This window comes from Peromyscus leucopus, chromosome X, assembly GCF_004664715.2.
Source record: "Peromyscus leucopus breed LL Stock chromosome X, UCI_PerLeu_2.1, whole genome shotgun sequence".
Lineage (NCBI taxonomy): Eukaryota > Metazoa > Chordata > Mammalia > Rodentia > Cricetidae > Peromyscus > Peromyscus leucopus.
The window spans coordinates 100,145,731-100,170,773 of NC_051083.1; the positions used below are offsets into that span (position 1 = coordinate 100,145,731).

The following is a 25,043-nucleotide window of genomic DNA, read 5'->3' on the forward strand; positions in this document are numbered from 1 at the left end:
GTGTGTATGCATGCATGTCTCTACATATATATGTGTGTCTTATGCTTTTTCTTTGACTCTACTTTTCTGTTTATTTGCTTGCTTGTTTGGTCCTATTCAGGTTTGTTTATTTTTATTTTAACTTACTTTATTATTTTTAGATGCCTGTTTGTTTTCTAATGAGAGACAGCAAGAACGGATGTAGATTTGAATGTATGGAAAGGTGAGGAGGACCTGGGAGTTGGGGAAGGGAGAACCATCAGAATATATTGAATTAAAAAATCTATTTGCAATAAAATGGAAGGAAAAAGAAAGCCACAACTGGTCAAAATGCAAAGACCATCTGACTATTGGATGCCCAGCCCCAACAGATACATATGCAGCATAGCTCCTACACTTAAAGCTCAAAAACATCACAGAACAGGAGAATCAAAGGTTGTAAGAGGCAGAGGACCTAGATAGCTGCTGGGAGATAGTCTCTTCTGATAAAAAAGAAAGCAAAAACACAAAGAAGACATGATGGGGAGTAAGTGGATCTTGGAGGAGGGAGAAGGAGAAGTGGGGTTGAATGTGAATATGATGAAGACACATTGTATGAAATTTCCTAAAAAATAATAAGTATATAAAAAAGAAAAATATTTATTCTCTTTGTAACGAATGCAATGTATCATTGTTAAAAGAAAAAAGGCACTTCTTAGCATGCCAATGACCAAAACTTGGAGGTAGTAGGAATTGTTGTGCTCCTCAGGCAAATCTGTGCCTCATATTCCAGCTATTTTACCATTTTCAAAATTCTACTGTCTGCTTCTCATGATTCTCTTTGTTCTCCTAGGTTTATATCTTATGTTATTCTTTATTGTTTTAGTGGATTACTTGTGGCTTTAATACTCATTATATTAAAAGCTAAAATTAATCTTTTCCATTTGTATCTTTTTATCTGTCATAATTCTATCTCAGTGACAAAAATATCCTGGAAGGGTTATGTAGCTAGTCTTCCTTATGTGAGATATGTTTCCTCAAGCAAAGCACTCTTGGTCCTGCAGACTGCCTACCTTAACGCCCAGCATGGAATTTTCCTAGAAGAACTCTAATTCTAACCCACATATCAATACCCATTATACCAATAGTCCAACAACAAATACCAAGAAAATGTATACCTGAGAGAGTTCAGAATCTTTCTTTTTAAAATAACATTTACAATCAGAACTACAAATTCACAGAGAAAAAGGGTGATTCTACGTTTTCCAAATGCTTTTCTATAACCTACACTAAAGCTATTATCTAAGTAAAAAAAAGTCTCTAACAGGGCATGGTAGCATAGATTTCCAAGTCCATCATTTGATAGATAGAGGCAGGAGGAGGATCCAAATGCATAGCCATCTATGGTGCATGCCTTTAATCCCACCACTTCAGAGTCAGAGTCAGGTGAATATCCATGAGCTTAAGGCCAGCCTGGACTACTGAGTGAGTTCCAGGACAGCCAGGGCTACACAAAGAAACCGTTCTCTCAAAAAATTAAAAAAAAAAACATTCATAACCATACACCACACAGAAAGATTGACACCAGCATAAAGATACATGACATCATCTGTAACTAGAGTTTTCCTGCCTTGCCCACAGTCAGGACAAATCTTTGTTACCCACCAGTCCCACAGCCACTCAGACCCAACCAAGTAAACACAGAGACTTATATTGCTTACAAACTGTATGGCCGTGGCAGGCTTCTTGCTAACTGTTCTTATAGCTTAAATTAATCCATTTCCACAAATCTATACCTTGCCACGTGGCTCGTGGCTTACCAGCATCTTCACATGCTGCTTGTCATGGTGGTGGCTGGCAGTGACTCCTTCTGCCTTCCTGTTCTTTCTTTTCTCCTCTCTGTTAGTCCCGCCTATGCTTTCTGCCTAGCCACTGGCCAATCAGTGTTTTATTTATTGATCAATCAGAGCAATTTAACATACAGACCATCCCACAGCAATCATCTTAAAACCAAACCAAACAAAAATGCCAATAGTCAGTTCTCAGAAAAACTCTACATAGTGCCATGTAAAAGACAGCATTGACTCATATGATACTGCTTTTAAATTTAATAAACATGAAATCATGATAAAACTGAAAAGAAAGAAGTATCATATGCTTATTACAAACCTGTGCTGGTGGTACTTGCAATGGATTGTTATCCAAAATTATTACTTGCAAATGATGCAGCTTCCTATAGCAAATAGGAATTTCAGTCACTTTATTACAGGAGAAATCCAACTTGACTAAGGGGAGATCTCCTAATTCTGTTCAGAAATGAAAAAAAAAGTTAAATGTTGTATGGTCACTCTCTTACTCAAGTAAGTGTAAATAGTGAATATCTTACCATCTGGCAAAACATGAAGATTATTTCTTCTTATATTTAACTCTTTAAGGGAATGTAATTTTCCCATTTGTTGGGGAAGAACCTGAATTTCATTGCAGCTAATGTCCTAAGGAAAACAAGAAAGTAAAGTGATATCAAATTTAAAAATACAAATATACTTTCAATTTTAAAATTTAAAATTTTAAAGTAGCAAACTTACTTCTAATGTCCTTTACTAGCAGTGCTTTATTTGTATTAGATCATAAGTCAATACACCACAGTCAATAAAAAAATTTCTACACAAAAATTTGAGATTAGTTTTAATAAGTACATAAGCAAAACTCTGAACTAAAGAACAACTTTGTCCATTGAAATTAGAATAATGAGTCAAATGTTCAAGCAGAGATAAAACACTATGGATAACTATCAACCAACTTAAATAATCTGCCAATTATTATAGTTCATTTCAGATTATTTAGGAGAATAAATGCCTCAAAAAAGTCAAGGATTTAGAGATGTGAATTAGAGAACCAGACACCATAGTCATGATAAGTTTAAATAAATTACTCTCTACAAAAGAGATAATAATATAAAACAGTTACAAGCACATATTTTGTAGTCCTGTCCCACTCAAAGGTATACAAAGGAATTAGAATCTGAAGTCTTTCAAGGTTATAAAAATATAACCCTGATTTAATGCTCACTCATTTAAAGGACTTTTGGAAAAAAGATCATATGGAAATCTACTACTATATAAGCTTCTTTAAATACAGATAAATTCACATGTATACATAAAGAGTTAAAATGAAGTCACCCAATAATAGGTCAACAATGCTCCTTTCAGACTCCATACATTATCAAATAAAGGCCAGTACCAGGAATAGGCTACTTCTCTGAGAATTTTTGGCCAATGAGGGTTTAAAGAACCACAAATATTACAGGCTCTTGCTGTTGCCATTGGCTACCCTCAAACGCTGACAGAAAGACTTTTTGCTGAAGATACCAACTACTTGAGACACAGGACACGGAGAATCAAGCTGGTACTCACCTGGAAGCTTCATCCCTACTAGCTAGCTTTCATAGTTCTAAAAGGTCCTATGCATGCTACCAGAGAAGTAAGTATCAATATTACCCAGCTATAAACCCTGTGAACTACCATAATGACTGGACTGCCATTGGTGCAACAGTGGGGCTAAAACAACAACTTCGTGCTCCACAATATGAAACCCATACCTGGCACTACTATCAGACCAATAACTTGTGGCTAGGCAGGTCATAGCTCCTAGGAGACAACCTACAACTATTCTGCTAGATGAACACAGCATTAAACTGACTTGTAGTGTGAATCTTAAAAGGTCTTATAAATAAAATCAAACCCAGAGCCAGGTATTGGGGTGAATGCTGGAAGATCAGAGAGACAGAACCAGCCACAGCCACCTCACCTTGCCACTTCCTCGGCTGATCCTGTTTCCTCAGACTGGGAAGCCTCTGAGTCCTCATCCAGAATGAATCTCAGCTGAACTGCTGCTAAAAGCCTAAAAGCTTAATCAGCTCTAGTTCCTGGTTTCCACACCTTATATACCTTTCTGCTTTCTGCCATCACTTCCTAGAATTAAAGGCATGAGTCACCTGCCTGGCTGTTTTCAGTGTGGCCTTGAACTCACAGAGATCCAGATGGATCTCTGCCTCCCAAGTGATATTACAAAAGGCATGTGTGCCACCATTTTCTGGGCTCTATATCTACTGGCTGTTCTGTTCTCTGACCCCAGATAAATTTATTTATTAGGGTGTGTGGCAGCCCATTCTCAGGTTCCTCATGGCTTTACCCAGCAGGTCCGCATAGAGGATGATTAGGACCACAGGCCTGAGTGCAGGTGTCTGAGATGGTCTACAATTGGCTGTCTGGGGGAGGAGGTCTTTTGCTCCACCCCTTGGCGTCTCTATAAAAACCCTGGGGCAGAAACAGTCAGGCAAGTTGGAATAGGTTCCAGGCCCTCTCAAGGCTATCCTTTATTTTCTATCTGTTTATCTCCGCAGGATTCTCCACAATATAAATCTTTCTATCTAATATTTCCTGCTGCTCCACTCAAGAAAACTCTGGGGTGCTGTGGGGTTGGTGGGTAAATGCCCCACAAGGGTGCATGATATATTGGGGAATACAATATTACCACACTGACTCCTTAAGATTTATTATTATACACATAGATTATTGCATTTTTCAACCCTCAGAAAAGCTTCTGTTAACAGTAGACTATTAACACAGGGTCCTATAACTACTAAGGGTACAGAGAATAAGAAGCTGTGGAGTGATCTGCCCTAAAGTGAACATATACCACACCCTCTACTTCCAAGGCTCAGAGATCGTTGTGGAAGATGGTGTGGAATGATTAAAGATGAGCACAAGAAAACACTGTTTTCTAGTACAGAAGAGAAGTTTCACATGTGACCCCATGACAATTTGACAGTGTTCACAAGACCTGTGCAAGCTCAAGCAAGACAGATGCCAGAATGGAGAGGAGAAATGAGCAGGAAGTCCCACCCTTAGCTGAGGAGTTCTTGGAAACCATGTTAGTTTACTTAGAGCGTATCATCCAGAATATATGGATGTGGATGCTTGTTTATCATAATTACACTAAGAGTTTTGAGTTATTCAAAACATCCTGGATTATATGATGTCCAAAAGTAGCTATCTCCTGAGAACTATGAACTGTGAATGAAATTAAGCCACTGTAGTCAATTTTTAAAAGCCACATAAGAAAACCACTTAAAGAAATCCTAACAATCAGCTTCACATCAAAGTAGGAAAATATCCAAAAGAACAGCTTCAACTTAAATAAGATGAAAGTGCACTATGAACACTGTTTACCTTGTGGCATGAAGAATGCATATGGCTGTTTTGTAACATTGTTTATGAACTACTGGGTATTAATGAAACCCTGCATAACTACACGATTTATAGTATGCAACAAATGAGACAAAACTTATTAGTAGAAACTACAAATCCAGTTACCATTAATTTTTATTTTGTTTATAAAGAGATACTTATTACTATACAGTTATTGTCTTATATTAGAAATACTGAAAGTTTAAAGTATCATAGTATATGATCAATATTTATTTTTTTCCACACTGATACTGTATATAAAATGCCTTATCTATTAATAAGTCAATGTAAAAAATTAAAAGAAACCAAACTTCTGGCATGACAAAAATCATGGAATTAAACCAGGGGTATACATTCATGCACAATGTTGTTGAATCCTATTCTGTACCATTTATTAAATTTGAAAACTTTTTAGTATCCTTTAATTTTCTAAATTCCTCATGTTGTGTACCTATGAGTTATTCTTACATATAGAAAAAAAGATGAATGTATTTGTATTAAGGTTTAATTGAAAATTTCCATAGGGTTAGCTAATTATAGCCATTTTCTATTGTATATGGACTCCCAATGTTTTTCATTTCTATTACACGGGAACTTCCTTACTTGAGTATATTTACTAAAAGTTTTTGTGTTGTTTGTTTTAAAGACTGTGGTCGACTGTGCTGCAGCGGAAGGCCACTCACCCAAGAATATATATGCAGCACAAACTGAACTGGATGCGTTTTTACATTTTTTTAAATCGTATACAATGTTCAGTGGGTAGGGAAGCTGGGTAGATTTGGGGGGCCGGGGAGAGTTGGGGAAAGCGGTGAATATTATCAAAATAAATTATATGAAATTTTCAAAGTACTGATAAATATGATTTCAAAAGAAAGTTATGCAAATAATGAGGCACCTGCTAAAATTTGGTTCTCAAAATCTAATATTTAATTGCATTAGTAAACCAACATAATTCAAATTAAATAAATGGAACACGCAAAAAAGAGATTCATTGAAACAAATAAAGTTAATAAGGATGTTTTATCTTTTAAAAAAAACAGGCCTTAAAATTTCAGTAGAATACAAGTATTTGAGGGAAGAGAAGTTGTACATTTCTTCACACAGTGGCCAAGGTCAATAGAAAAAGCTAACGGAAGCATTATTTTGGTTGAAAAACAATAAAAATTACTAACAAATAGAATTCTAAAAAAGAGAACCAGGGGAGGTTCAAATATACCCAGAGAACTGTCCTTCTTGGAAACACACAGGTAGCATTAGGAAGTGACTCTATTTGGTCATTTCTAAGATCTTTTCTAACCGCAAACGTCTATGTCTCCAAAGAGTAAAGAGAAACTGGACATGAAGTAATTCCTTAGCACACAATCCTGACATTTCTGATTAATATACATTGTTATAACAATATGTTTCCATTATAAAATTGTAAATAAGTTTTAAAAGAAAATTTCTGGTCCTTGAGAAATAATAAAGTCCTACTTAAGAAAAATCCTAAAGTACCTATTTATTGGGAAAGCTTTACCTTAATACAAAACAGAAAATAAAAATAAACAGCATGGCACAGGGTAAAATTGAAGTAATACAATACATGAAAAGAGTTCAATGCTTGAGCACTCTGTTTTGCTCTGGAGGTTCAATGTCCTTTAAAAATCTAAAACGTTAATATTCAGAGGTGTTATATTAATTTCCATAATCAATTGTATATAATTGCCTCTTTATATTTTCTTTGGTCCTAAAAGTGTTATAAAGTCATGTGAGCATATTAATTGAAGAAAGTTATTTTGTTAATTCTACTTCTGTTTGTGAGCACCCTATGCTTTACCTTTTAGAAACTGATTATTTGTTCATTTGTTTATTTGTTTTGGTGAAATGGGGTCTCAATATGTTACCTGGCTTGATGTGAAAACTCCTAAGCTTGAATGATTATCCTCCCTCCCCTTGAGTAGCTGAAGATCATGGCATGCACCACCAGCACACACAGCTGCATTCTCTACTTTACCACCACATTCTAACTGTCTTCATCAGCTCCATAAAACATTAGAAAAAATTCATTTCCTTAAGAATTTCTCTGTCCACACTATAAGTGAATAAATATTAATTCACTTGAATCATGTTACTGAGAGCTCATAACCGAGCTTCCTAAAGCATCTACGACTGAGGAATTATCACACTTCTGTTGTTCTTAGCTGGGAGCTAAAGTCAGACATAAATAAATGCACCTGAAATTGTGACCCAACAAAATTTACACATATACCAAGTTATCTCTTTTTCTTACTTACAGTGAAATTCCACAAAGTAATGAGTACAATTCCAAAATGAAAAGGTACATATTATATGCAGCATATATAATTTTATGCAATATTTTACTCACCAGCTCCATCAAATCTTTTAATTTTCCAATTTCTTCTGGAATGGATACCAGTTTATTATTGCTCACAACCAACACTTTAAGGGGAAGGTCAAATAGGTATTTTGGCAATGTTGATAAAAGATTTCGACTGAAAAAAAATTAAGGAAGTCTCGTTGTGAAAAGTATGTCTGAATCTTGATGTTGGGATAAAAAGTACAAACCATCTCAACAGTTAATCATAAGCATTCACTAACAAGTACCATCTATTGAGTGTTTCCTGTTGTGCAGTGTCTAATCTTCTCATTAATCCAAGATAGATAATACTAGCTTCGATATACAAATATGAAAAATAAAGGGTAAAGCTCACTAAGTGACTTGCCCATTGTAGCAGGGATTCAAACACAAGTTTGATAGCAAAGATTCTGTTATTACATACGGTACTGCTCACACATGTCACCCATGCAATAACTCAGGATTTTTCTGAGCTAGAGAATGCCAGAAATCTTCTTCTGGGTCATAATTTTAGCCCACTCAATACCTTCATAAGTCTAATCATGAAAAGGTTTTGAGGTGAATTTGCTGACGTGCTAAAAATGATGGAAGAAATCTATCTTTTAAAATCTCAGTAGCTTGGAGCATGGAGAGATGGCTCAGCACTTAGGGGTGTAGACTGATGTTGCAGAGTACCCAAACTTCATTCCCAGCACCTGCATGGGACAGTAAACCATCTCCTGTTAATTCCAGCTCCAGGGAATCTGATATCATCTTCTGGCCTCCACGAGCACTTATATGCACACCCACACAGACACACGCATACATGTAATTAAAATAAAATTAATCTTTAAAAACACCAGTGGTTTTTAGATAGTTTGCACCACAACAGCCTAACATTAATGAATAATTCCCTAGAGTATATTTAAATATAGCATCAACTAACATTTTATTGAGTACTTACTATATGCCAATAAATGTTCAGAATAACAAACTAATTAATTAACTTGTTAATGAATTAACAAGTTAATTCAAAACTCAACTGTCCATCACATCAACCTACTTTAGGAAAATACTCATCACGAGCCCCGTTTTAAAAAGGAAAATAAATTACAATGAGAGTAAGTAAAACATTCCAAAGTTACACAGTTGATAAGGAGAGCCTGGGTTGATAACTGGTCAATCAGGTTTTGGTATCCTTACCCTTCATGTTTTATACTCAAATGTCAAATTCAGACAGACTGATCCAAAATATGACAAAACCAAAAATATAGAAAAGACAACATTCCAATTATATACTAGCAAGCACTGACAAGCAATAAGCTATCATTGTTTCCCTATTTTGCAAATTAGCATTTAGAGACCTGTACCTAGCGTTTTATATAATGTGTACAGGGACAAAAGCTCTGTGTTATTTAAGCAAGAATGGGGAGGTGAGACAAGATCCTTCACCCCATCTTATCTCTGCAGAGAATTTCCAGAAATACTAGGCTGACTTTAAAGGTTTTTTTGTTTGTTTGTTTGTTTGTTTTTGGGGTTCTCTCTCTGTGTGTGTGTGTGTGTGTGTGTGTGTGTGTGTGTGTGTGTGTGTGTGTGTGTAACAAAAGCAAAGAACAATGCTCTTTAATTAGTAATCCTCAAAGGACTTCTGAAATGTCTAACATCCTATGTTCCAGTTACAATTCTCAATACACTATACCTTTTTATGTAAGGAAATTGAGTATTGATTGAATATTGGTGGACTTTAGTATTTTTGAGAATGTTATTCTCCCACGATACAGAAGAACATCTGTATGAATATATGGCTTTTTGCAAACAGCTTAACCCAGTTTTCTCATATGGAATAGAGAAATAATATGACCTATCTCTTAATGATGTTGGAATATTAAATGAGGTAATATGGGTCAAACACTTGCAATGATGCCTAGTACATAATAAACGCATATTAAGCATAAAATGGCTAGGGCTGTCATCCAGTGATAAAATGCTTGCCTAGCATGCACATCACCCTGGGTTGATCCTATCACTGAAAGAAAAAAAAACATGTTAAGCATAAAGATGTTCTGTCATCTCATCCACTTGCAAACTTTCAACCTCCCATCCCAATTTGCCCATTATTAAACTGGCAACATCACAAGTGATAAAACTTTACTTAAAATGCGTTTCATTATAATATTTGACTGTAACTAGAGTGCCATATAAGTGAATTCAGACAATTGGGCAACAAATGAAAATATTTATGTTCTAAAGCCTTCCTCTCAAAGTGAGATCTAATGACCAGCACACATGCAGGTGAATTACCAAGAGACCTTTTAGAAAATGTAGGTCCCTCGGTAGACCTAACAGGATCCCCAGACAATTCTTGTGTACAAAACATTGAGAAACATTGACTTAAAGAACAAGACCAAAAGCCTATAAAACAGTTTGAGCATAAACAAAATATATTCCTTTACTATTAAAAGTGATTAAAGACTAAAAAAATTATTAAAGACTTATATTATTATTATTATTATTATTATTATTATTATTATTCATCTTGATGAGTGTTTACCTGCACGCATATATGTGCATCATGTGTATTGTTGATGCCTGAGTAGGTCAGGAGATGTGATTGAATTCTGGGAAACTAGGTAAATGTGGTTATGAGCCAATACGAGGGTGCTGGGAACCAAACCCTGGTCCTCTGAAAACAGCAGCCTATTCTATTAACTGCTGAGCCATCTTTCTAGACCTGAAATTATTTATTTTTAAAAAATTGTTTGCTTACCTAATGTTAAGGTATGTTAACATCTGCAAATTCTTAATGGCTTCAGGAATGGTTTTGATACAATTATGATATAGGTTTAATGTTTCAAGTGGTGCAAATAACCACACATCTGAAGGAATTTCTGTAAAGCGATTTCTGGAAAGATCTGAAAAACAAAAACAATTTTGAGTGACATGTATACACCTGTATATACAATAATAGACAACTATTTTCACTCAGAATCCAAGCAACTATTGAATATATTATAAAATAGTATTCACCACTATCTTGAAGAAAAACTATTTTAATATAGTGGTTTAAAATGTTTATCAATAAATGTACTTTAAAATCATTTTTTAAATCTGCTTCTAAATCTATTGAGAATGCAAATTTTGATATTCATCTTTAAATAAAGCAATAGTGGGAGTTTTAGTTCAGTGGTAGAATACTTGACTAGTATGCACAAGGCCATAAGCTCTATTCCCTGCAGTACATAAACACACACATACCACATAAAAAAGAAAAAAAAATTGAAAAAAACAAGGACACCACATTGATAGACTGAAAAAATAACCAGAAAGATTTCCTTTCTCCACATCAATACAATAGATTATTTTGGATAAATACTTGTTGTTGGAGATTATGTTGAGCACTATAATAGCAGCCTATCCACACTCTAGCCCTGACTGCCAAACAAACAAACAAACAAACAACAACAAAACATAAAATACAAGTGGTTCTCAACTACCTAGATAATTATCAAATCAGTTGCCTTATGGAAATAACATTGTTTGTCCGTGTTTTTTTTTTTTGTTTTTTTGTTTTTTTGTTTTTTTGTTTTTTTGTTTTTTTTTTTTTGAGACAGGGTTTCTCTGTGTAGCTTTGTGCCTTTCCTGGAACTCGCTTTGGAGACCAGGCTGGCTTTGAACTCACAGAGATCTGCCTGCCTCTGCCTCCCGAGTGCTGAGATTAAAGGCGAGTGCCGCCGCCACCGCCACCTGGCTGTTTGTTCTAGTTTATTATACTTAATTGGCTTCAAAGATAAGAATCTTCAGAAAAGGATTATCTATATCAGGAGAACTTTTACAGTCCAGCCAGGCCCACCATTTGTAATGTCCTCAGCAAGAAAACAATCTCCTATCAATATTGCTCAACATCTTCACTGTGAGGGGGAAAAAAATCTGTTTAAGATAAGAATCTTCAGAAAAGGATTATCTGTATCAGGAGAACATTTACAGTCCAGCGAGGCCCACCATTTGTAATGTCCTCAGCAAGAAAACAATCTCCTATCAATATTGCTCAACATCTTCACTGTGAGGGAAAAAAACCTGTTTATTCAACAACAGTGAGTTCCCTCCTCAGAACATTAATATGTACGTATTAACACAAATGGATAAAGAAAGTGGAGGCAGAGGTAAAGAGCTGATTCACATTACCATCTAGTATAAAATTTTATCATTAACTAAGGAATCTTGAACTATTAATTTCTAACTATATAATATGAAAAATTATTTAATCTCTCTATAAGATTCTTAATAACTTAAAGAAATTATAGAATTACTACAAAGCAAAATCTGAACACTATCTGGATACCAAAGTATGAAGCAAAGAGGGAAAATGAAGTCATCATACTTTATATATATGGATTTCCCTCTTACTCTTTTTTTTTTGAGACAGATTTTTCTCTGTCTAAAAGTCCTAGTTGTCCTGGAACTGGCTTTAAAGACCAGGATGGCTTTGAACTCACAGAGATACTCCCTTCTCTGCCTCCCCAGTGCTGAGATTAAAGGTGTGTGCCAGCACACCTGGCTCCTCTTACTCTTGTAACTTCAGAATCTTAGAAGTTAAAGTTATACTTTACAATTAATTTGACATTCTAATGATAGAATTATGCTCAGTAGATTCCTCTGTACAACATCTCATATGAATTACTAATAAATAATTCAACGGTCCCAGAGAGAAGTAAAGGTATTTTGAAACAAGACAGCAAACCTAAAAAGAGAAAATGGATAGAATTTGTAATCTATTTAGCACTGGCACATAATGGGGAAGGATAAGGAATGAGTAATGTGGACTAGAAGAATTAAGAATCAGAGATAGCCAGAGGATTCTAGCCTAGCCTTTTATTCGTATTACCCAACATCAGTGGAAGTGGAACCAGATTTTTGTTGCTACTGCTACAGGTAGGATCTTTTTCTTTTTGAAGAAAATATAAAATGAACATCATCTGACTATTAATCTCAAACATGATGTCTCCGATGAATAAATAAAATTAGAAGTTATAGGAATATCGTTAATGCCACAAAAACATAGAACCAAAAAAATGTCACTTAACATCAGAGTACTAAGAGAGATCAAGACTGGCTGTCAGCTAGGCACTAGGGGTGCACACATTTAATCCGAGTATGGCATAGAATGGCATGACAAGTCTTATGACAGGATGCATAAAATTAGACACAGACCTTTATATCAAGGCTGGACTAGGCAACTCAGAAGGAGGAAAATGGTCCTAAGAGCAGGCAAAGTATTCAGAGACAGTTCCACTCCCATTGTTAGCAGCCTCACAAACACCCCAAGCTAAACAACTACAGCATGTATGCAGAGGACCCAGTGCAGATCCATGCACTGTGACTGCTCCTTTAGCCTCTTCGAGCCCCAAAAGCTGGCTGATCTAGTGCATTGCTGCAGTACTGGATCTCTTAGGTGAGATGGAAGCAGAGACAAGAGAACCCCCAGGAGCTTGCAGGCCAGATAGATACCCTGTAGTAAGCCACAGGAACTACAAGTAATCTTGTCTCAGATAAGGGGAAACATGTGACCTGACACCTGAGGTTGTCCCGTGACCTACACACACGTGCACAGTGACACATGTGTGCCTACAACCACATGAAAATGGACAGCACACAAACATGCCCACAATATAAAAGCACAACAAAAAAAAACAGACAAAAAGGGCTAGAAAAGTCTGCCAGTGGTGGCAAACACCTTTAATCCCAGAACTTGGGAGGTAGAGGCAGGTGGATCTCTAAGGCCATACTGGTCTACAGAGTGTGTTCCAAGACAGCCAAGGCTACATAGAGAAACCCTGTATCAAAAAAAACAAAAAAAAAGTGCTAGGAAGGAAAAATAACATTATTTCTTCATTATAGAAATATCATTAAATTAAATTTTAACAGGTTGGAAATAAGTTGTTTTTTTTACATTTTCTTTTTTGGTTTTTACATATTCTTATATTATACAAGGGGATTTTTAAAAAGGAATAATATTATTTAAAATATTTAGGTTAATTATTCAATATAATTTATTTAAATATGTTCATGACATTAAATAATAAGTATGGTTTTTAAATTTGTAAAGTATAGAATATTTTTAATATTAATACTAATATTCTTTAAAAATTTAATCTTTTTTATTTTTTATTTGATGAGTTGGAGTCTTATGTTATGGCCTAAGCTGCCCTGCAGCAGGCTGTGGTACATGCTTGCCTCAACTGCATGATAATTCTTCTACCTCCTCCTCACAAATGCAAGGATTACAATTATGAGCCACCGAGATTGTCTGGGTCACAAACTCAGTCTTGAAAGTTATAATTACATAGAGGTGATGACCAGGAGTAACTGAGAGACAAATGCACACTTGTGATTTGGTTTAGAATTATTTCCAGTTGTGTTGTAGCATGCCATGCTCTAACCATCTCCTGCTTTGGTCTGCTCTCCTCCCTTTGCCAGGAACTCCGTTAAGATCTATGATCTCTAAGCTATGAAGAGTTATCATTTATAGGTAGATCAGAGAGTTTAGGCTCTCTCAAACAACAGCTCTCCATGTTCATTGCTTTTCCCTTCCAGGTTCATCAAAACCTGATGACTGAGGTTTTCTCACTTTTATTTGTTTAATTTTAGTGTTATAACTCAGGGTTCTTTTACTTTTATCCACATAGGATCAAGGCAAAAACAACAGAGAAGTTTCCTTCATATTGGCAGCCACGAGTTGGACACAGTCTGGACTTTCAAACTCTGCATCTTATTTAACTCTTAATCACTGAGAGTTAGAGGCTTATGGCTTCACAGTGTCGAAGCCTGAAGCGTATTGCTGTCAGTGTTGGAGGCATAAGCTTATTGCCCAGTGCATAGAACCAAAACCAGGGGTGAAAGTTACAGATTTGGAGTTTGGGTATCAGAAAGCTTGGGCTTTAACTCCTCACTGGCTTTCTCAAACTCTTCTTGCAACCAGGGCTTTCAGTTCTTGAAATTCATCTGTAGCTAGAGTTTTCCTGCCTTGCCCACAGTCAGGACAAATCTTTGTCACCCACCAGTCCCACAGCCGCTCAGACCCAACCAAGTAAACACAGAGACTTATATTGCTTACAAACTGTATGGCCGTGGCAGGCTTCTTTCTAACTGTTCTTATATCTTAAATTAATCCATTTCCATAAATCTATACCTTGCCATGTGACTCGTGGCTTACCGGCATCTTCACATGCTGCTTGTCCTGGTGGCGGCTGGCAGTGTCTCCTTCTGCCTTCCTGTTCTTTCTTTTCTCCTCTCTGTTAGTCCTGCCTATATTTCCTGCCTAGCCACGGGCCAATCAGTGTTTTATTTATTGACCAATCAGAGCAACAGATTTGACATAAAGAACATCCTAGCTACATTCATCTCCTATCTTTGGTTCTTCATAGCTTCTACTCTTTCATCCACTCAGCTTTTCTGCCTCTGCATCTTCGTGATCTTTTACCTTCTCAATACTTGCATTATTCTTCTTAGCTCTTTGCAAGTTTCTTTCTAGAATTCTGCAGCTGTCTCCTAGTGTTGTTTCTTTGAACTGTAACACATCCAGCTCAGACTGTTTTGCCCATGATAAGGACTATTTGTGGGAAAAAGAATATTTCAGGGAAATATTTTTTATGGTCTCAGCTGAGGCTTGAATGGGGTATATCACAGGAAAAGCCTTGAGCCTAGCCCAACAAGAATAAAAAACAGCCTGCTTATGTTAACTAGGACATGGATGAGGCATACTCATCCATTCAAGCCTTATGTTCCATTGTAATTCCATAAGCTACAATTCTTTTTTCTTTTTCTTTTCTTTTCTTTTCTTTCTTTCTTTCTTTCTTTCTTTTTTTTTTTTTTTTGAGACAGGGTTTCTCTGAAGCAGTCCTGGCTGTCCTGGAACTCACTCCTTAGACCAAGCTGGCCTCACACTCTTAAACTCGCAAAGATCCACCTGCCTCTGCCTCCCAAGTGCTGAGATTAAAGGCGAGTACCAGCACCACCTGGCTCAGTTTAAAATTCTTAAGCTACATAAAGACCAATCACAAGCCTCAGTATTGGGAGTAACAGAATCTTTTTGCTGATTCACAAGATGGGCATCGCTGGTAGAGTCAAAGTGAAAATCAGAGCAGTACGAACAGGAACAGGGGCATCAAGAGTGCAACCAGGTGTGTACTGTGTGGAGGAGAGTCTTCCAAGGTTTGTGACAGTTTCCTGGGGAGGCTGTGACAGTAGCAAAGGCTCCTGAGGCAGCAGTTGTAAGTTACTAATGTTCTGTGCAGTGATAGGTTAGTTTCCTGAAGGTTTCAATGAAATGTTCGAGCACTTGTTATGTCAATGGTTTCCATAAGAGGTGCTGCGTGTTTGACAGTTCCATCCATGTTCAGAGCATTTCAGGACAAGGGAACAGCTCTTCCAGTTTTCAGTCACACAGATGAGTTGCCCACTCCTGTCTGCTTTTGCCCATCTGAATTAACTAAGTAACAGATTATTAACTGAGTTGGGCCTCAGCTGAGAAAATTTAGGAGGGTGATGGTATCCTGGAATGATGTTTTGTGGGAAAACTACAAATGACTAGGTTATCCACATATTGGAGATAGATGCCAACACAATGGAAAAAAAAGGAATATCTTAAGCAAAGGCTTGCCCAAATAAGTTTAGGCTGTTTTAGAATCCATGAAAAAGAAGAAAAACAAAAACAAGTGAGTTGGTAATGATGGCTGTCAGGGTTAGTTTAGGTGAAAGCAAAAAGGTCTTGAAACTCAGGTGGCAGTGGGGTATTGAAGAAAACATAGTTAATATCAAAAATAGTGAAATGTTGATTGGGTGTTATGAATAATAGGACTGAGGAGAGTGTGTGGGTTGGTGATAAGGTGTAGGGTAACAGCAAACTCATCAATAACTCTAAGATCTTAAATTATATTATGGTAAGAGCCATCTGGCACTGAGATAAGGAGAATAGAAATTTTATAAGGAGAGGGAATGGGGCTAAAGATACGAACATTCAGGAACGTGTAATAATGTGTTAGAGTGCTTTAAAAGCTTTGACACTTATATGGGGAATAGGACAGGTGTTTAAATTTGATGAAAATGGAAGGAAAATAAGAGACGTTGCCTGGGTTTGATGTGTCCCAAGCAAAGAGGAAACCTGACTGGTTTTTAAGTTGAAGATATTGAGGAGCAGAGAAGATGGATAGTCCTGGTGAACTTCCATTGGTTAGGGAACTGTGTTTAAGGTTAAATAGGGTACAGATGTAGTTTCGTCTCCAGCTTTTACATAACATTTCTTTCTAATAAAATAATTGGTCAGGAGGACAAGATTAGGAAGTCATGGCTATAGAACCAATCTCCAAGTAAACAGGACAGGCCTAGCACCATGATGGATTGAGCGGGGCAAAGAGACCCATACGCAGGCCTACCCCGGTCTTTGAGAAGAAAATATGGGCCCACTCAGATGAGGTACTGTTATGGTGAGCAAATGTATGGTATGTTATAGGAGAGAGGGAGAGGTTCATTTCCTGTGGACAGAGGCATATCTGAAGAAGTGAACGAGGCTGAGGTGGGTGGCTTGATTGCCACTCAGTGACACAGTGATGTCTGGGCCTGAGCTGTTGCTAGGACCCATCCATGCCTAGGTTCATGGCCCTGATGCAGCCATAGTGTGTTGATGTCCAATGTCCCTGATACCATCAAAGGCAAAGAGAATAGAGTTGTACAGAGTTGCTCCTGGCCCGCAATGGCTTCAACACTAGGAAAATATCTCACTAGCTGAAGCACTCAGAAGAGAGGTCCCTACACCTAACCTGGGCAGCTTAGTAGAGCTGACACTGTTTGCAGGGGCATGGGTGAGCTGGCCCTGAAGGCATGAGAGTGAGAGAGCAGGTTGCACCTCCTCTCATTTGCCATGTGGTTGCATGAGTGAGGGAAAGATGACCTCCTCCCCTCACCCCTCAATACCTGCAGCAGATGGGGAACCTGACCCAGATCCTCAGCAGCTGCAGCACTTGGAAGAATGGGCCCTGCTCCTCACCTGGGCAGCACAGTAGAGTTAACCGTGTAGACAGGGACGCCTATGTGTTATGGCATCCCTTGTCTGCGGGGGGGGGGGGGGGGGGGGGGGGGGGGGGCGGCGGGCGAAAGAAAGATGCCTTCCCCTCTTACCCTACTGCCTCCAGCTGGTAAGGAAGCTGATCCCTTTATTCAGTAAAATTCAGGAAAGCAGGCCATGCACCTCTTCTGGGCAGCACAGCAGAGCAGTGACCCTTTTGATGAGGGTACAGGTGAGCCAGCCCGAGAATGTGAGTGTGGGAGACCTGGTCCCATCCCTTAGCTGCCACATGGCAACATGGACAGGAAAGAGGTGCCCGCCCCCATCAAAGCCTGAGGCAGGTGGAAGAACTGAGGTCATAAGAACAGGAGAGCTGCTCCTACCCCTCCACCAACTACAACACTCAGGAGAGCAGATCCTACACTTCCCCTGGGCAGCACAACAGAGCCAGCCCTGTTGGCAGAGGTATGGGTGAGCCAGACCTGAAGTTGTGTGCATGAGAGAGTAGTCCCCATCACTAATCTGCCATGAGGCAGGTGGGAGAGCTGTCCCCAGTACTCATTTGGCATGTAGCAGCATGGACAGGGGAGAGATCCCTGCCCCAGTCTCAGGTGGGAGAACTGGCCCTGAGGTCATAAGAAAAGTAGAGCTGTCCTTGTCCCTCATCGGCTCCAGCACTCTGGAGAGTGCCCCCTACACCTCGACTGGCAACACAGTAGAGTTGACTCTGAAGATGTAGGTGTGAGAGAACCAACTCCAAAGATGTGAAAATGGGAGAACTGACCCCACTCCTTGCTGATCACTGCAAGGGATGAACTAGTCAGGGCAATGCTGGAGTACTCACCCAGGTGAAGAGAAGGGAGAGCTGGTAGGCTGGCCAACCCTGCAACTATGCAGCCCAGAACCAGGGTGAAGTGGGTTTTTCCCCTTTTTTATATTAAATTGTTTTTTTGAGGGGGGGGGAGTTGCAGGGGTAGAGGGTGGATTCAAGGAAATGGGAGATGGGTGGGAATGGGTTGCATGATGTGAAAGACACAAAGAATAAATTAAAAAAAATAAAGTTAAAAAAGAAAACAGGACAAAAGAGGAATGACCATTGGTTGAAAAAAATGCCATTGAAGGGCTGGAGAGATGGCTCAGAGGTTAAGAACACTGGCTGTTCTTCCAGGAGACCAGCACCTAAATGGTAGTTTACAACTGCCTGTAACCCCATCTCCAGTGGATCTGACACTCACATAGACATTCCTGCGGGAAAATACAAATACCTAAAATAAAAATAAATCATTGCTGGACGGTGTGCATGCCTTTAATCCCAGCACTCGGGAGGCAGAGCCAGGTGGATCTCTGTGAGTTCGAAGCCAGCCTGGGCTACAGAGTGAGTTCCAGGAAAGGTGGAAAGCTACACAGAGGAAACCTGTCTTGAAAAACCAAAAAAAAAAAAAAAAAAAAAAAAAGAAAAGAAAGAAAAGAAAGAAAAAATGCCATTGACTCCACCCATCAAGATAGAAACCAGAAAGACAGGGCTTGAAAATTCAGGGTCTTTATCCAAGAAAAAAATTATATCCTTATTTGAATGGTGAATGGTGAAAGATACAATGAGCTTAGGCAACTGGATAGTCAAAACTGGGGTCTGTTTGGGACCTGGCTTATGTCAGTCAGTCTCCTGCAGGAAGCCCAGAAGATCCATCATTGTAGAAATGTCCACCCCCTTGAGCCTTAGTCAGATTTGGGTAAGTTTGACCCCACTTCATTTGAGGGGGAGATAATTATTCTTCTTATGTCTGACCTTTTTACAGGCTTGTCAAGATAGACTAGGTGGCGGCCATTTTTACTCAATGGCCAGGCTGACTAAACCTAAAACAGGAACTAAGAGACATCTACCAAGTGCCCCACTAATAATAGAGGCAAGGGGTTGATAAGCTTGTTTTTCATCTTGGGTCTTCTTGTGGACTTGATCTTTTAGCTTCCCTCTCCTGTACATGCTTATTGGTAAATCTCCCAAAGACTATATCTAAGACTTTATTTTGTGCAGACTTTCCCGTATTTTATAATTATTTCTAATATCTGTTGCTGACTGAGGGATGAAGTGCATCACTAGAATTGGCATATGCTAAGTCTAGATGAAGATTGGTGTATTTTTCAAGTTGATGAGGGGTGGGTAAGAAAAAGGGCAAGGTTTTCATTTGGCTGATGGAGGACTTCTCTGATTTTGATCATTGTTAATTGGTTGGGATACATCCTATCTTCTATCAGGGAGGAAGGCATATAGTCCCTTTTAGTATGATTTGGGAAAGTGGGCTGATAGTTCCATGTCAGGTCATCCTTTTCAATCACAGTTTCTCCAGTAATATAGTGGCCTACCTGCCTGAAGTTTAAGTTATTGGAATATTCTGCTACTTAACCCAAATGTGATATATATGTCTCCAAGTTATATCATAAGAAATTAGTAAGAACTCAAATTCTTTTATAAATTGTGAAGGAATTGTAGAGGTTGACACTTAATTTGCTTTCTATTTGACAAAGAACAGATATGGAAAAAGATACACAGATGTGGACAATACCCTTGGCTCCTGGTACCTTAGAGCAGCAGGTGGTTCCAAAATCAGTAGCGTGGAAGTGGTGAAAGGAGTGGGTATGGTAAAGGGGGAGCGAGGAGGCCGAATAATCTCTAGATTAGGGGTAAGAAGGGGTTCAGGATTGGAATGCAGAGGAGGCACCTGATCAGCATAATCAGAGTGAGAGTTTAGGTCAATAGGAGTTGAATGGGGAGGGGAGATGAACTGAGGTCAAAGAAGGGGCATGCCTGCAAGTGGAGCAATTACTAACATAGTGGGCAAGTTTGAAGAAGGCTGGAATAAGGGAACATAAGACTAGTTTCCGCATAGGTGGTAGTAAAGATGGAGATGGAAGAAGACCTTGTGATTAAAAGAACCATTTTTCAGGCAGGTCCAGTCCCCTCCTCCCAGGCTGAGCAAAGTGTCCCTGCATAGGCCCCAGGTTCCAAACAGCCTGCCTGGACTGAATCTACCAGATTGAGCTGAATTCCCAGGGGCGTCCTTGCCCTGGAGGAGATGGGAATGGGGGGTGGGTTGGGGACGGGGGGGGGGGGAGGGAGGACAGGGGAATCCGTGGCTGATATGTAAAATTAAATCAAATTATAAAATAAAAAAAGAACCATTTTCAGGCCAGACTTGCTAGTCATCCAGCTTGAATAAAGGCTAGGTCACACTGCAACAGAACACCTAGGTCCTAGATTATAGCAGACTACAGAATAGCATCCCCAGTCTTTTGGAGTAAGTTTGAAGGGGAGTGTAAAGACTCCTTCCATGAACACTAAGCCTGTGTCCCTGATGGTTAATTCATTGAAAGATTGGGCAAACTCGCGCTAGGATTTTTGCTGAATGAGAAATGAAAGGAAATTGTTTCATCTGAAACAGTATGAAGTCTTTTCTTTCTTTCCAAAAAAATCTGATTGATCATCTGAAGCCAGCTTTCTTTTGGGCCACCAGCCAGGTTCCAAATCATGACACAGAGACCTGTTATTAGTTATTAATGCTCAGACTTATCTTATGCTTGTTTCTTGCCAGCTCTTATAACTTAACCTGTTTCTCTTCGTCCACATTTTGCCTCAGGGGTTTTTACCTTTCCTTCTGTATGTATTCTTCTTCTACTTGGCTGGTGGCTGCCTGCCTACCTGGCCTTAGGCATCCTCCTCCTTTTTCTCCCTTGTTTCTCCTCTTGTTCTCTCTCTACTCTTCTCTCCTCCTACTTATTCTCTCTGACTGCCAGCCCTGCCTATGCTTCTACTGTCTAGCTATTGGCCATTCAGCTTTTTATTTGACCAATCAGATGCCTTAGGCAGGCAAGGTGAAACAGCAACATATCTTTACATAATTAAACAGATGCAGCATAAAGAAATGTAACACATCTTTCTCTAGTTAAAGTAATATTCTATAACATAACAAATGTAACACATCTTTGCATAGTTAAAGTAGTATTCCACAACAATCATCCCACCATTTATTCTCTATATTTTGACCATTTATGAATCTCTGCATTAACTGGTGACCACTGCAAGCAGAAGCTTCTCTGACCAAGATTAAGAGTAGCACTATTCTATGGATATAAACATAAATATTTAGGTGGCAATTTCACACTATGTCCATTTAGCAAAACAGCAGTAGACAATTCCATACCAGAGCCTATGACATAGCCAGCTATAGGCTTTTGACTAGGTATACAATACCAGGCATGAATTCCTCTCCTGTGCATTGACTGGGCCTCAACCCTAATCAGAAAGCAATTTGTTACCCAATAACAGACTTGTCATCATTGTACAATGGAACACATCTTGCTTGGCATATTGGTATTGAGTTTGCAGGGTTCACAGTTGACTAAGACCATTAATGGCTTTTCTTTTCTCATAAGCCTACACAGAACCTTCCCACACTATGAAATCTGACCACAAGGAGCAAAGTTCCAGCTCAGATCCAGCTTATTTTCTATATATTTTGCAACCCAAGTGTGTAGTGTATTCAGCAGTGAGGTCTTGCCAACTAGTTATGGTGGGTTACCAAAGAACAATTTCATTATTTATGGTGTTTTTTATGGCGTTTTTTTTTTCCCCGGAGGGAACTTTTGGGGTCTCCTGGTACAACAACTTTTTAGGGAGGCATCCCATACTGGAACTTGAGTTTTTATTTAATAACCTATGTCTTTTGGGAGCTGCATTATCCACTCGAGCAGGACACCTCAGTTTAACCTCTTTATGTTGTTATGTGAATATTGATTATTGATAAATTTTATTTCTGATTTTGTGATATAATCAATGGAGTCATGGTGTTATTTTTATTGGTGTATGTTAGTTATTGTTTCTTAATAGACTGATACTTTCCTTCAGATGGGTCTGAACCTAGAAATCACTTATTAGCAATTTATTTCTTTATGTGATGCTTCGAAAGCCTTTCCCTGTTCTAAAATTCCAGAGTGTTTTTCATTTTGATCTTTCCTTTTCATGTGACTTTAGAAGTTATGTGAAGAAGGTCTTTTAAAAATAAAACGTTAGTTCAACATCCACTTCATAAATAATACACTAGTTCAAAGTGCCAAATTCACCATCTATATAGTTTATATGGGTTGAAGGTTAGTGCCATTCTTAAACATCACGTTGATGCTTGATGCCATTACTCTGACGCATTAGGCGTTACTTCTTGGTGAAACTGAAAACCATTGCTAATATTCTTACAGACGGTTCTGTGTGGAACCCCCCTCCTCACTTTTAATAAAACCTTGTCCTTCCACGTGACTTAACTGGTGCATGACTCAGAGTCTTTTCCTCACAGAGCATGCATGTAATCTGGCCCTCTGGTTAGCAGCTGCAGTTTCTTCTTGCAGCATCTGCTTTTGTTTGCACCCTTGCTTCTCACCATGCCTGTGGCAGAATGAATCTACCACCACTGCTTCTCCTTCTTCCGTGAATCTAGATGCTTCATATTAATTCTGCTAATTGTTGGCTTTAAAGCAGTTTTTCTTCATTTTTGTCAAGTTACTGCTTTCCCTCCACTACACTATGGTTCACATTTTATTTACTTGTGGGATAGATTAGAAGTTCTGTGACTCATGCCTCCTGCTCATTCAACAAAGCTAAGGCCTTGTAAACTGTTTATTATCTTGTCCTGAATGGCAGCCCGACAGCCTTCTAGAGACTTGTGAATCAAGAAATCACCTGTCTTTGGAGAGGGCATGTGTTGGAAACAGATGCCAGAGCCAAGGAGTTGTCAGTTCCCATCAGGCTCCAGCATCAGTCTCTCATACTTCAAAGACACTCTCCAATCTCGCAGCGATAGACAGCTGTGCTTCCTCCTGTTTTCTTGTTGGGTTTCATTTCTAGTTCAGACAGTTCTTTTAGATGGAAAAATTGATAAGGAAGTATTAAAATGTGGGAGCATATGGGCCAGATCTTACACAATGCAACTGTACTCGCATGTGAGTAGTGGCAGTTTCTAAAAATTAGTAAAAATGTAATTTTACTTTTCATGTTAGAAAGTAAGAAACTTCTTCAATTTTATGTACTCTCCAATAGCATAAAAGCATACCCTAAGAATGATAGCATATGGTTCAGTCAGAAGATCTTTATAAAAGTTAACAATTTTACTTGAAATAAATGAAGGCGATTCTTTCTGTATTACCCCGTTCACCAAAATGGTGCTGGTACTATCTAAGCTGACATTATTTGATGTTGGAGTTGGACAAGAATTGGTATTGCCTATAGTTTGTGTCTGAGTTTTGTTATTTACCTTAACACTTAGTTCCTCATTCCTAGTGTTTAATGAAGTCAGTTACATGAATGAGAGTCAATTAAGATGGTACCTGGAAAATAGGAGAATAAGTCTTGGAAGGTGATTATCAGAATCTTCGTATACCGTTACAGAGAACTTGATGTTTACAATATTTAGATATTAATTTGCACAATTGTTGTGGTTAGTTCAACCATTTTTCCCTTTGTAATTGGGATGGAACCTAGGGGTTCATACATATTAGATAATTGTTCTGCCCTAGATCTACATTCTCAATTTATGGGCTGCAACTTCTAAACCTTGCTGGAATGTGGAAAGATATTTGGAGACAGTTCTCTGTAGGTTTTTATGTTTCTGTACATCTTCCATGTGAAGCACTAAGGGTTTAGTGTTCCATACTCTTTTCAAAGATGTTCCTATGTTGAGTAGCCTTGCAAGATAAGCATAATAGCAAAGGCCAGACTGGCTGCATCCTTTGAAGAAGAATACTGTTGTATCTTTAGGGCAATGCACAGCCAAATTTACTGTCCAGTAAAATAAGGACATATTCTTTAATACAAGGGCAGTTATGCTTACTGCTATGAATATTGTAGGTTCTCTCCACTCAGGTTCCTCCCTTATGATGTACCTGAATACACACAACTACAATGGCCCAGTAGGATTTTAGGGGCATGTAGAAAAAAAATACAAATATTCTGTTCATTCCATGATGTGGGATGTGAGTTCTAAAGTCTTTTATTTTTCATGCAAGAGTCTCATTCCTTGTGCTAGTATCCACACAACAACTTGAAGCTAATATGTAGGCTCACAAGTAGGGTAAAGTTTCAGATGCCTTGGAGTCCTGCACATAAACTCAATGGTTTTGTCTATTGTGCAATCCTCCTTTACTTAGTTTTCTTTAATCCTTGTTTAATGAATTGATGAAAAATATTGAAACATTCATAAGGGCCCATGCTTGTAAGAGTTAAGAAGGCTGTATCTTATCTCAGAGCAAACAATTGTGCATTGATAAAATCAGGAACAGCTGAGAGCTTTTTAATACTTTTGATTAATTTTTGAGCCTGAATTTGGGACTTATATTCGTGTTCAATTTCCTGTTACAAGAAGCAGTCTTTGGTATGTATATGGTTAGGAGAGTTATTGTTTCT

General features: G+C 38.3%; 1 protein-coding gene across 3 annotated transcripts in view; it reads right to left on the bottom strand.

Moving 5' to 3' along the window:
- Lrch2 (leucine rich repeats and calponin homology domain containing 2) overlaps nucleotides 1–25,043 on the bottom strand; it is a 91,145-nt gene that overhangs the window by 44,830 nt on the left and 21,272 nt on the right. For all 3 annotated transcript variants that reach the window (XM_028858491.2, XM_028858490.2, XM_028858492.2), the window contains exons 2-5: nucleotides 10,310–10,454; nucleotides 7,573–7,699; nucleotides 2,345–2,450; nucleotides 2,128–2,264 (exon numbers count right to left, since the gene is read on the bottom strand). In XM_028858491.2, the coding sequence (XP_028714324.1) occupies nucleotides 2,128–2,264; nucleotides 2,345–2,450; nucleotides 7,573–7,699; nucleotides 10,310–10,454 (515 nt within the window). The remainder of the gene's footprint in view (nucleotides 1–2,127; nucleotides 2,265–2,344; nucleotides 2,451–7,572; nucleotides 7,700–10,309; nucleotides 10,455–25,043) is intronic.